The sequence below is a fragment of the Rissa tridactyla genome, chromosome 7, assembly GCF_028500815.1.
Source record: "Rissa tridactyla isolate bRisTri1 chromosome 7, bRisTri1.patW.cur.20221130, whole genome shotgun sequence".
NCBI classification, from domain to species: Eukaryota; Metazoa; Chordata; class Aves; order Charadriiformes; family Laridae; genus Rissa; species Rissa tridactyla.
The window spans coordinates 10,778,026-10,791,636 of NC_071472.1; the positions used below are offsets into that span (position 1 = coordinate 10,778,026).

At 49.8% G+C, this 13,611-nt stretch overlaps 1 protein-coding gene across 3 annotated transcripts in view; it reads left to right on the plus strand.

Moving 5' to 3' along the window:
* STEAP3 (STEAP3 metalloreductase) overlaps nucleotides 1-12,794 on the plus strand; it is a 28,212-nt gene extending 15,418 nt beyond the window's left edge. For 2 of the 3 annotated variants that reach the window (XM_054208441.1, XM_054208439.1), the window contains exons 2-5: nucleotides 1,268-1,751; nucleotides 2,215-2,742; nucleotides 4,311-4,475; nucleotides 10,962-12,794. In XM_054208441.1, coding sequence (XP_054064416.1) covers nucleotides 1,269-1,751; nucleotides 2,215-2,742; nucleotides 4,311-4,475; nucleotides 10,962-11,252 — 1,467 coding nt within the window. In that variant the 5' untranslated portion in view covers nucleotide 1,268 and the 3' untranslated portion in view covers nucleotides 11,253-12,794. The remainder of the gene's footprint in view (nucleotides 1-1,267; nucleotides 1,752-2,214; nucleotides 2,743-4,310; nucleotides 4,476-10,961) is intronic. The other variant, XM_054208440.1, reaches the window with a different exon arrangement.
* Nucleotides 12,795-13,611: the final 817 nt, after the last annotated feature.

The following is a 13,611-nucleotide window of genomic DNA, read 5'->3' on the forward strand; positions in this document are numbered from 1 at the left end:
ATTCATGCAGAAGTGCCCTTCCCCTTGGCACCACTACTGCGCCAATCCCAGAAAAGCCTTGGGTGAAGGACATTTCCAAAAGCCTACGAAAAAGACAGCCTGCACAAGGGACCAGGTCACCCCATTGCAGTGGTCACCTTCAGTTTGAAAGACTAACTGTTAGGCAAGACTGTACCCCGCCAAAACCAAGTTGTCTCAATCCCCAATATATCATGAGTTTGTTAATTATGCTCTTTATTATGATCTCTACCGGTGTGCCCAATACAAAAGCCAGATGTCCTGGTGTGTAAGTTCCCTGGGACACCTCCTGAGCCCTTTAAAAATCTGCCCTTAAGGAATCGGTCATTCCTGAAGGGCAAATTTGCCATTCCTTAAGCCAGGAGGCAGATATGAGCCACCCGCGAGCAGCCTGGCAGTTCCCTGCCTGAGTTCCTTCTGTCCTCCAGGGCCGGCTGGTGTGCTGCCCGTGAATTTATTGATCGGCTTAAAACCTCTCCGTGGCCTCAATATCTAATCTGTTACAGAGAGCAGAGTGTTACAGGGCAAAATTCATTAACGTTTGTAAAGCTCATCAAGATCTTTCATGAGCAAATCCCATCATGTTTTAATATATTTTTTTAAATGTCAGGAGTAAGTTCTCATTACTCATTGAAGAGCTGAAGCAAACGGTGCTTGCCAGACCCAAATATTGGAACAGGCAAAGGCTGCAACTCTCTTCCTTTACCACTTTTAGGACACTTTCATTTCAACTTAAACTCCCTGCCTTCATTCTGCTCCTGCAAATCGGAAGCAGAATTTCCCAAATAGCTGAGGCTTTCCCAAATGTAGGCTGAGGGATCCCCATGGACCCCCAGCGCTGGGCTTTTCAGAAGATGCCTGGTGCCTCCACAGGGGTCTGAGAGTTGCTGGTGCTGGTCACTGTTAGCATTGCCCTGGCTTCGCAGCGTGAGACATCAGCATGAAGAACAGCAAAGGGTGGATGAGTGCATCCAGCAGGTGTTGGCTCACACAAACTGGGGAAACCTTCCTAAAACCCTTTGCCTTCCAGCCCAGCATGGTGTTTTGTCCCCCTCCAATGGTGCTTGTACATTACTGCGCGCTTGCTGGTGGGTTTGGCAAGTGGGTTTTGGGCTACTGGGACCAACCACATGCACTTCTGTTCAAGCGGGCTAAGTAAGTGGCATTTTTCCCCATGACCACAGGTGTGGTCTGGGTCTTCACAAGAGCTTCACAACGAACTAGCATTTCCCTTTCTTTTTCCTGCCAGGATGTCCGGAGGAGACATGGCCAAACCCCTCCTGGGCCATCAGAGCATGGAAGGTGACCCCAGCATCACGCCTGCGGCCGGCCGCACCATCGGGGTGCTGGGGAGTGGGGACTTCGCGCGGTCGTTGGCCATCCGGCTGGTGTGCTCCGGCTTCAAGGTGGTGGTCGGCAGCCGCAACCCGAAGCGCAAAGCCGGCCTCTTCCCTTCTGCAGCAGAAGTCACCTTCCAGGCTGAGGCGGTGAAGAAGACGGATGTCATTTTCGTGGCGGTTTTCAGGGAACATTACTCCACCCTCTGTGACCTGGCTGACGTGCTGGCAGGCAAGATCCTGGTGGACGTTAGTAACAACACCGAGATCAACCACCACAAAGAATCCAATGGCGAGTACTTGGCTTCCCTGTTCCCAGCCTGCACCGTGGTCAAGGGGTTTAACGTGGTTTCTGCATGGACGCTGCAGTCAGGTGCCAGGGATGGAAATAAGCAGGTACTGTCTTCTGACAAGGGCCAAATCCCAACTATTTCAGCAGCTGAGTTCTGGCAGCATCAGCAAACGGCCTTATGCTCCAGGAGATGGGGTCTGAGTGCTGGCCATGGCATCCAGAGACCACCCCAGAGCCTCTGCGTTTCTTAGCTCAGAAACGAAGCGCCCTCACTTACTTCACGCTTTGTAGTCTTTGGAGCCTCTGCCTAAGTTAAAAGTACCATTTAATTGTCTGTTTATCTGAACACAGCCAGTAAAACAAACTGGTGGTGCACACATGAAAAGGATCCTGTCCAGGAGAGAGGTCTTTGGCAGGAACAGTAAATCCCCAACAGAAAGCCTGCCAGGAAGCGTCATGCTCAGTGGTGTAACGTAGGTTCCCTTTAGCACAGCATCCCTCCCGACGTGCTCGTTCCCAGCAGCCTGATCTCTCTTTGCCCTACGTGTATCTTTCTGTTCGTTGCAGGTTCTGATTTGCTCAAATAACCAAGAAGCCAAGCGCACTGTAGCAGAGATCGCTCAAGTCATGGGATTCACCCCTGTGGACATGGGCTGCATGTCGTCGGCCTGTGAGATCGAGAACATTCCCCTGCGCCTCTTGCCAGCCTGGAAAATCCCCATCTTTTTGGCTCTGGGGCTCTTTCTGTGCTTCTTCACTTACAACCTGGTCCGGCAGGTCATCCACCCTTACATCAGGGAGCAGAAGAACAAGTTCTACAAGATCCCCGTCGAGGTGGTCAACACAACGCTGCCTTGCGTGGCCTACGTCATGCTGTCCCTCGTCTACCTCCCCGGGGTGCTGGCAGCCTGCTCGCAGCTCTACTACGGCACCAAATACAGGCGCTTTCCAGACTGGCTCGACCAGTGGCTCCAGCACCGAAAGCAGATTGGTCTCCTCAGCTTCTTCTGCGCGGCTTTGCATGCCGTCTACAGCCTCTGCCTGCCCATGCGCCGCTCCCACCGCTACCAGCTCATCGAGACGGCCGTCAAGCAGGTAACGTGGGTACTCGTCAGGTCAGCAGCTGTAGTCATCTTCTGCACGCATCCAGACGTTGGGTAGCAGGCTTAATATCTTGGCATTCGCTTTCCAAAGCATGCATGGGACAGTGGGAATAAGCTGTTATCTGTACGAGCACTTCTTCCAGGAAGCACAGCAGGTACCAGGCACGCACCCATCCACACTGAGGACCAGCCACCTTAGCAGGGGGTTGCCCATGCATTTACAGACAGGGCTAGGATCAAAATTCCTTGTGCCATTGCTCCCCAAAAGCACAGACGAGCCTCTGAAACCAGCCTTGCCCAGCACCTGGCATGTCCGAGACTAGGGCAGAGGCAGGAAAAAGTGCCAGGAGGGGAGAAATCCAGTGTGGAGGGAGCAGAGTTCCCCTCAGCTTTTCTCCCTAGATTTTGGGAGATCCCTGCTTGCTCGCACTGGCGTTCACAGTAGGTGCCTGCTGGAGTGACCGAGTCATAACCCGGGGGTTGCGTTTTGTGGAAGGTGTGTCCTCCTCACAGTGCGCCTCCAGGAGTTTAGCAAAATGGTGGTGAAGAACTGGTCATAGTCTGAGAGAACGAGGAAACGGAAAAGGACTTTATTGCCTTATTGAGACTCTCGGCAGTGTTTATCCAGTGTGAGATTGCTACCTTCAGGCAATTCAGCCAGCTCCGTAGCTTGGCAGTGCCATGGGAAAATGTGATTCTGCCCGTCTCCTGCCCCTGGCTTCTCCCTCCCGCTCCCTCCTGCGATGGCACAAGCTTCATGGGGAACCTGGTCTGGGAATTGCCCCGTAACCACTCTGCTTTCTGCGCCGGGATATTTGCCCGAGTGTTTCCAAACTCTTATCCCACCAGAGAGGAGGGAAGGGGCCGTGGGGGCAGTGGGGAGCGGGACGGCTGGGTTTCAACAACAGGGCCTGTTCGAATTATCCACCAAACAACATCCCCAGCCTCTCAGCTCCAGCCTTGAGCAGATCCTTCTCGATTGCCACAGTCGCACATTAATCTCGAGCAAGCATCCTGTGTTCATTTCCCCCCTACCTCCTGTTTTCTAGCAACATCTTTGTTTAGTAAATTAAACCCATTTAATGGGCTAAAGAGGACAGTTCTAAATGTTGCTCTTTGCCACGCAGCATAAAACCCATCTTCCCTTCCATTAGTATGAACAATTTCCCCCCTTAAATGCACTTAAAACGAAGGTTATTAGGAGACTACTGCATATTCAAGCATCTGTATTTGTTTTCATGGCTTTAAACTGACTTCTCGTTCTAATTATCTTTCCAAATGCGACTTTGGGGCTTGCTGCTGTGGTTACGGGCTGTGGGAGCTGAGAGCATTCAGCAGTTCTTCCCAGCAGGCTTCAAATCGGGTCTAGCCTTGGCCAAATGGTGGTGGGATAAGAGCGCATTTCCACGCCTCCCAAAATAGGCAAATAGCGCTGGAGGTGTGACTAGGACCCAGAGTTCATCCAGGACACCTGCTTTCAAAACCAAAGCAAATGCAGATAAAATTCAGTTCCTCTATTCCTAAACACTCCGTTTTAACAAACCTTCATTGTCATGCCAGGCTGTGGAGAAGAAGATGAATATCTGGGTAGAGGAGGAAGTCTGGAGGATGGAGATTTATATCTCTGTTGGAATAATTGCCCTGGGCTTGCTGTCGTTACTTGCCATCACTTCACTTCCATCCATCGCAAACTCTCTCAACTGGAGGGAATTCAGTTTCATTCAGGTAAAGTTGACATTTGCCGATGCCAGAGAGTGATTTTGCAGTCAGGGTCAGGCTCTCACGCAGACCACGGAGGGCAGAGGTTGACCTGCTCTCCCAGCAGATCCCAGCTCCGACACGGCCACTGCAAGCTGTGCACTGGTGTCGGGGGCAAACCCTGCCACTCCACCCCTCCCCATCCTCCCTGGAGCCACAGACCTCCCACCCAGGAGGTGACAGCAGGTGGCAATGGCAGGGCAGCGGGATGTGGTGTGTCCTGGGGGTCTGCCGAGGGTGCTGCTGTCTCGAGGGGAAGGAAAATGTAATATCTCATAGAATCACAGAATGGTTTGGGTTGGAAGGGACCTTAAAGATCACCCAGTTCCAACCCCCTGCCCTGGGCAGGGACACCTCCCACTAGACCAGGCTGCTCCAAGCACCATCCAGCCTGGCCTTGAACACCTCCAGGGATGGGGCAGTGTCACGGACATCCGCGTGAGGATTAGTGGCACGCTTTGCAGGAGGGAGCCTTTAACATCTCGGCTGCAGTTCTTTCTCACCCTGCATTTAGCAGCATTATTTAAGAGATCCTGAGAAAAAACCAGCCTGGGCTTTGCCTGCGTGACACCCCCCTGCAGAGTCCTCCTCTCCCCCTCGCTCTGCGCCTGGCAGCAGCGCTGCCCTTCACAGCTCAAAACCTCCCGAAGTCACACAAGGTAGAAAGACAGAACGCCCTGGGGTCATTTGGAGAGGGCAGGGTTGTGACCTTCCATGGGCAGTATTCCCCTGGGTGCCGGCTGCACGTAGGTCATGCAGGAGGTGTGGGAGCTGCTGATGGGAGCTGCACCGGGCTGGGGAGGGCAGGCAGATAACCCGCCACAGAGAGAGCTGGCTGGGGGACGTAGATCTGCCCTTGCATTTCGGGGAGGGTGAACTTCTGAAGTTGTTAGGAAAGCACCTGGGACAACAGTGCAGGGGAAGGTCAGGTTTGGGAGAGCTTGCACGCGCCCAAATATTGAATAGATGGGTTCGAAAAGCCCTAGACTGGTCTATAAAAATGCTACAGCTCAAGAAGCACAGGGAGCTGGGTGGGATTTCAAGGAAAAGTCCGTGTCTGATTCTAAAAAGTGAATTAGAAGTATCATTTTTCTTTCTCCAAAGTCATTCAGCAGTTTGGGAGCCTTCTTCCCACTTGTGGCAATGTCCAATCTCTCAAGGGCCAAATTCCCATAGTGACCCGAGTCCCCGACGTGGGACATTCACAAACCCCAAACTCAGGGGCTGCAGCAATTTCAGGCTTTGGGCTAACAAACAGGGACAGCCAGGAATGAACCTTCAAGTATTCCCTGCACATCAGCACTCAGTTTGAGGGTAAATTCCCCAAATTCCATTCACCATGTCACTGTCGTACACCGTAGCCCTGAAGCCCCTTGTGTTACCCGTGTTGCCCGCATGGCTGCTGCATAGCGTGCGCCAGGCTTCAGGTCTTGCCGCAGTGATGCCCCGACACGCGTGACCCCCCGTGGGACCCCGTCCCCCCGCATTCCCCCGCGGAGCCTCCCCTGCACATCACTTCTAACCCCTCAAAAGGGAAGGGCAGGGTTGGGGGGTGCAGAGGTGAATATCTATCACCCGGTCTTTGCTGTTTGAAGCTCTTCCACGGCATATAAATAATTCAATATTCATTAGAGCAGGAGCTGGAAGCCTGCTCCCCCCCACAAGTGCCCCGATCACCAAGCGAGCAAGTCAGTTCGTCTTTTTTTCCACTCTTGCTGTGGGCTAGCGAGTAATTATTTACACGGAGCAGAAGAGCCTCACCAGGAGAGCTTGACCCCAAGAGATCCTCCCTCGGGGAGAAGGGAGACCTGGCTTTAAATCTCTCTTTCGGATCAGACAGCAGCAGCAGCATATTAATTCTCGCCACCGTGTCTCAGGGGAGGGCTGCAGCCGCTGGGACATGGGACAAATCGATCTTGGCTTAGGCATCGCATAGCAGGAATCCCAAATGATGGGAAATATTCCTTCGCAGCCTGGAAAGAGGCTTTGAAACCCCCTGCACTTCCATTTGGCTCCCCAGGCAGCCCAGCAGCTCTCCTGGAGGGTGCTGGCGGTGTGTCATGTAATATATACGTTGTCACGGCAGGTAGTGCTGCCACCTACCAGTTTATGGAACACGACTGTCGCATCTGCCCTGTGGGACCCCTTCCCATGTCTTTCTAAGGGTATGTCAGGGCTGGGACCAGACAAATAACGTGATGGTTGACTCCAAAATAGCTCTTGGCTGCCCCACATGAGAACTGGCTGGCTTAGTTCGTGGAAAGATGCACCTATTTCTGTCCGCATGGGATAAGGCATGACACCGTGACACGAGCTCCCAGTGGATCACGTGCAGGAGAGGCACAGCTGGTATTGTGCCCTACTGTGGAAATATCATGTAAAAAGAGCAGGTTACAGAGCTCTTGGCATGTTAACTTCTGTTTAATTTTTTTTTTAACAAGGACTCTTGAAAAATTATTTACTCTTCGATAAGTTGGTGATGCCTTTTTTGAGGAAATTAGAAGCGGACACAGCTACTGCTCCCAGGCTCCAGAGGTTAACATTCAGGTAGCGCAATGTGATGCCCCCTGAATTAATGCACAGTGGCTCAATGCAACTACAAGGGGTGAAGCGTGAGGCTGCTTTCTCAAATATTTGGGCTCTCTAGCACTTCCCCCTTTTACAGTGCATCAGAGACACCGTGGCTTCCCATGCCTGGGAAAAGTGAAAGAGAGGGAAAATGGGGAGTGCAGCTGCCCCAGCCAGCCGTCTCCCAGAAATCCATTGCTGCCATCCCAGTTGAACTGGGTGGTGTGTTTGAGAGGTGCTCTACCAAAAGCCACATTTAAGACAGGGCTGGGGCTTCTTACAAATCCAGGAGCCACTTTAGTCCCCTCCTTACCCGGAGCTTCCCAAGTCTGACATTTTCCAACAGCAGCATGTGCACCTGTATTAGTGTCATGGGATACCACCACCCTCTTAAAATACACATCTGTTGCCCCATGGGCCAAAAATCCCATTTGGATTCTTGCTAAGGATCGTTTTCTAGGGTTTTAGAAAAAAAAAAAAACACAAACAGTTAATTTTTATAGTACTTCCTGCACATACACAAATTTCAATTAAAGGCAGTTAAACTGGATACACCATTCCCCTGTATGTCCAGTTCTGATGAACAGAAAATGTACAGGAGCTAGACACTGGATAACAGGAATGATTCGTATGTAATTCAACTTACAGGAGACATTTTTAATGTTCCCCAGTGATTTACAAATCAACTCTAACTGGCTGAGAAGTAAAAATGTGTATGATTGCCGTTACCTTCCCACCCTGGGAAGTCCTCCTGGAATTTGAAGGTTGAATTGACCTGGTTTCTTTCTTAGCTCGTGTATTGCAAGATATAAAGAATCTGTCATCAGACCTTTTCTCACCTTCCTGTCGACAAAGTGTGAGCCAGAGCTGCTTCCATGGAGCTAATGACTTCACGGGACTGACGGCAGCAGAAGTCAGAAACATATTTGGGTCAGGAAGGGGCTGTTGGCTTTGGACGCTGCCCAGACATTTCTAAATGAGCCACATGTGACTGCGTCCCCATCACTGGTGCATTACAGGGAGCCTCGCAGGCACCAAGGCGATGGGGGAGATACAGGAGTTAATACAGAATGGAAAATAGATGCAAAGCCTGCGTTAGGAAGATACCGTCTTCGTGCAGCCATCTTTAACACCTTACATGGGTGGTGGCCCCATATTCCCCATGCTGCGACAGTGGGGAAAAAACCAAACCTGCCACTGCTTAAAACAAAACAACTCCAAAAAGCTTCATAGCCAGAAACAGCATTGAGAGGATGAATGAGAACAGAGCTTCAAAACTCAGTGCGGTATCAGGGCTAAGCACGTTGGCAGGTCAGCCCCCGCGGGGTGCTCAGCAGGCTCTGCATCGGTCTATACCGAGTATATAATCGAGCTGTACGTACTGAGCTAAGCTGCCATCAGCAAAACCTTTGTCTTTCGTGCACTTACAGATCAACCTCTACCCATCTGACAGCTTGTCTGGTGGGCGCAGCCTGCTGTCCTTCAGCCAGCCGGTGGCACTGGGACCCCAGCGCCCGGGCTGTCACCAGGCAGCCCCGCATTTGTGTTAGGAGCGGGTCAGCCCACTGCTGCCGTCTGAGGAGCTGCCAGCACTGCTTTCAGCCGCCGGCAGCTTATCCACGCATTTTTTGCCAATTAGCTTTTTTGTTTCATGTGACCCACCATCCACACGCAAAGGTGGGTCACTGAGAACCTGTGATGGTTTGTCACCTTTTGTCCTGCTAATTTCCATTCCTGCTCTTCCCCAGTAGCAGCAGCGGTTGAAAGAGAAACTGTAGAGGTACAAACTAATTATCTCCAGCTCTGACATCTCTGCTGTGCATAGAGCCCCACTCGGGCTGACTCCTAACGCACCCTCCGCCCAGGGCAGAAAGCGCCTGCTACCCTTGGACTTCACTCTGTCCCCTTTCCCCTTGCCCTGCTTTACATCTCTGCCCTGCCAGACTGGTACTTCCAACCTTTTCCCACCCAGAGATTCTCTTGCCTGTTGGAGAGAAGCTCAGAGTTGATAAAGAACGGATGAGCTACGGGTCGGGTCCTGCTGTTAGGTTCAACTAAAATCACGGCACATTGCAGCAAACTCCTCCTTAATTTTGAACCCAATCTCGACCCTGTGAGTTTGCTGCTTGTTACCACTTTGGCTAAAGAATTGGACATGGTAAGAAGGATGTCTTCCGATGGAGGAGAGGATGGGTGTGGGGATGCACGCAGGACTGAAGATCAGTTCACAGGTCTGCTCCCAACTCCTGGCACGACCTGGAGTAATGCTGAGCTGTAAGACAGAGAGAAGAGTTCCCTACCTCGGCAGGGGGTCGTACAGGTGAAATCTCGGCAGGACTCAGTGACACCTACATGGCTGCCTGATAGGCGCTGTAAAAGTCAAGTCCCTAGATCTGGTAGCACGTTTTAGAGCTCTCCTTCACTCCCCTGCCCAGTCCTCTCAGCTGCCTAAACGATTAGCTCTCATAGTGTATCCTTGGTCTAGTTTGTTGGTAACAACACGGTACATTTTTAAAAGTTGTCTGGGTTTTTAAATAGTTTCCCCACAATCAAAAATAGGAAGTGATGCTTTGAATTGAGCAGTTTCCCAGTTTAGATTATTTTTTCACGAGAAAATGATGAGTCCTTCCTCCTGCTTTGCCTGATCCCTTATTGCCCTGCTGTGCCGTCTTTCCTGGAGGAAGACCGTGTTTCTTGCTGATCTCTGACTACCTGCACCAAGCCAGGTATTTTGACTTGTAAAGGCTTCCTTCCCCAAGTTAGGAACACTACCAGCAAAGTTTTCCCTGCCCAGGCATCTTGAAATCTGGTTATTTTTGCAGGCTTAGACCAAGCATTCGAGGGAGGGCAGCAGAGCAATATCCTACACCCATGCTTTTCTTTGAAAACGCGGCAGCAAAGGATTGTATTTGAGATGCCTCCGGGAGTGAGTGCCCAGCTCCTGCTGAGGGCCAGCAGGCAGCGGGACCTGGCAAGCTCGGGAGCCACCACCTCTGATGCTTGCAGGAAACCACCAGTGAGGCAACCAGTTTAAAACCCCTCTGGAGAGCAACGTCCAGAGGGAGCTGGAAATATTCAGGCAAAGTGTTGTCTCTGTGGGTGCTTGTGAGCCATAATCTCAGATGAAAACAGGGAAAGTTCTTGTCTGCAGAACAGGGACTGGGTCTTTGCTGCCTCCCCAAGTTGATAAGGGCTCTTGACTCCCCATTTCAAAGACTTAGTCCATCACGCAGCCTGATGGTCTGGCTCATGAACCAACACAGATCTCTAGGACAGAGATGGAAACCCATCAGGGCTGATGCTCACCTCCAGCCAGAGCATTTCTGCCTCCATAATCTCATTTCATTGTAAATGGCGGCAGTTACCTGAAGGTGTCTTTGCTCTGTGCGAAGCTGCAGCTTCACCGACTTCTGACGGTGCCAACTGCTGGTCCAGAGCCACGATGCTGATGCTTCACCCCGCTGGCCAGCAGCCTCTCGCCAGCCATGGACCGGCAGGCAGCCCAGCTGGCAGCTGCGGCTCGGGAGGAGCATTCGTGAGCTGCCTGCCGTTCCCTGCTCGTTCCCTGCTCGGCAGGGGCCGGGGGCTGCTGCTTCGCACGGAGGCGGGAGCCCACCTCTCTGCTGAGTTGGCAGCATCTTCTGGGAAGCTCCTGCTGAGTTTCTAATATCACACTTAACCTCCGATTAGAAAAAGAAAAACGCGGTCTGGCACGCTACCCAGGAAAGGCTTCCAGTCATGTTTTGTTCTGGCCAAGAAACACAGGAATATTCATTGCTTTCTCTGTGCTATATATGCTTAGAAAATAGTGTAAAAATATATATGTAGGAAAATAGCCAGGCATGTAGTCCTCTGCTAACTGTCGTGTGTTTCTCTTCCTTTTAGTCCACCCTTGGATTTATCGCCTTGGTAATCAGCACTCTGCACACACTCACGTACGGATGGTCGAGGGCCTTCGACGAGAACCAGTACAAATTCTACCTGCCTCCGACCTACACCCTCACGCTGCTCGTCCCGTGTACTGTGATCCTAGCAAAAGTCGTCTTCAATTTGCCCTGCATCCAGCAAAGACTTCTGCGAATCAGGAGGGGCTGGGAGAAGGGAAGATATGTGAAGTTTGTTCTGCCCAGCGCAACGGGGGAATATTCAAGCGGGGAGACCTCTAGCAATGTCTAAGGGAGCCCCGGCTGTGACAGAGGATTTCAGAGCACTAGCAACATTTCTATAAAGGTGTTTCTTTTTCTTAAATATATGTATGTTTTGGTATAATTGTACTGTGGGTAAATAATAAAATTTGGTGACTTTAGAAAATGGATGACCATGAAACTAGTTTAGACAGTAGTTAAATTATATTGCAGATTTGCTAGGACAGTTCTTGCCCTAAAAATGGCCGTGAAAGCCGAGCTAGCAGCACTAATATACCCAGGAAACTGATGGACTCTGTTAGTCAGATCAGTCACTTGAGGTGCTGGCTGGCAGCTCCCCAGACCAGCGCTTCTCGGTTGCTTCCCTAGCTGCTCTCATAAATTTCAATGCCTTTTTTTTTTTTTTTTAAATATAAAGTAGCACAGATTTTCTGTGTTTTATGACAGCAAAGATATCCTGCCTCTTGAGCGTCTGGATCAATCAAGGCAGTGAGGTTTAGAAAGATGAATTGTCTCTGGTTTTGGTCTCCTCAATGAACTCTATGAACAAGTAAGAAGAGCAATATCCATGTTTTGTAGCATCTACAGATTTTACTAAAAGCATCTAAACCTGACAGCAAGTCCAACTATCCGTGTTCTCTCAAATACAGACAACGCTGCTGGTCCTGTAAACTGTGCTTGCTGCACATTTATAAGCTATAGAAATAAAGTGCTTTTTCCAGCAGTATAAAAGCATTTGAAGAGAGAGACATCCCTAACATCACACATCTGGCCTGCACTGCTGGCTCTGACAGCTGCTGCTGCTGCATGTTCTCTCTTTGACTACGCCAAAGTTTCAAGCGGTATTTGATGGAAATAGAGCGAAGATAATTATCGGAAAGACCTGCTGCTTCACGGAATTACATGAAGAAAACCAAGGCCTTCCAGCTGGCCTTACATCAAACAATAGGGTGAAGCTTTTGGAAATCATTGTCACTTGAACAGGCCCATTTACCCAGATAAAACAGCAGCTCTAAACCCATTGGTTTCACCAGCAATGATAAGATCTTTGAATGGTCTTGCAAAGGGATCAGCAAGTCTTGACCACAGCATGAAGATACAGCAATTGTACATTTAGGCCACAGCCTTTCATTGCCTTGCACCTTAATAAGTAACTTGCTAGATTGCAAAGCAGGTATCAAATGTTCTTCTGCCTTCACACCCACTTTGGACAAGGTGCAGGGCAATGAAGATTTCTGTCCTAATTTCATTTTCCACCTGTCATTTCCTATCCCTTCAAGCTCTTGCTGTTTATCAGAATAATTCTTTAGGTTTTGGACATACAAATCACCAGGCAGAGAACGGACAGCCATTCACAAAGGCTCATATAAAAGCAAGCAATTGGGATGGCACAAGACGACTAACTCAGCAAGGTCAGATACAAGGACATGGCTGGAATAGCCTTATTTTCCTACAGCTAAGTAAAAGACACCACTCAGTGTTCAGTATTGCTTTGAAAAATAACAGCTGTCGGCGTCAAATGAGGTATGGTTTGCGGGACAAGAAAGTACTTGTTACTAGACCACAGTTAATATAAGGGCAGGGGGGGGAAATGATCAACTTTGGGACACATAAGCCCTTCTACAAGCCAACATTGCTTCTGTAACCTGGATGATTTCTACACAGATGGATCTTAAGAATTCCCTGTTTAGCCTCAAATAACTACAGTGAGTAATGTTCTCCAAATACTGCTCAAGCTGCCAGTGACGATATTGAGAGATTTCAGTTCTTTCCTAAGGCTTACAGTAAAGTCTCCAATCGCCACTTCTTTTAACTGAATATAAAGAGATCGGCATGAGGGAAATGCCCAGATTTCATCATCAGCTGATTTTTTTATTATTTTTTTTGGCAACATGAAGAATGTACCATTCTTTCCTACTGTCCCCTTCAGAAAACTGCGGTTATTCAGGTTTCCCCATCCATCTCCACAACCTAGCCCAGACCAGCACCCGATCAAATCACTCACCAAGCACATTGATTACCTGGCACTATTTATTTGTGTTTGCATTGTGTGGGTTAAGTTTCCACATGGATTTGAGACAGTTTCACCTGAGTATAATTCCACCCACTCCAGCTTAACTCATCCTTGAGTTACTGGATTCAGCAAGTTTGTTCTTTCAGTGTTCTCCGTTTCATCATCAAGCAAAGTCAACATAAAAGCACCTATTTACACATTTTCTGAATACAATAGTGTATTCCAATGCCTCTTTTTCCCACCTAAACTTCTTTTCAGATCTTTAGGTCAGGCAAGACTTACTGCGCCGTGGCAAAAAAAAAAAAAAAAAAAAAAGGATTAGGAGGCAGGGTAAGAGCATTACACAAACTTCGTCTTTAAGGGGAAAGGTGTGGTT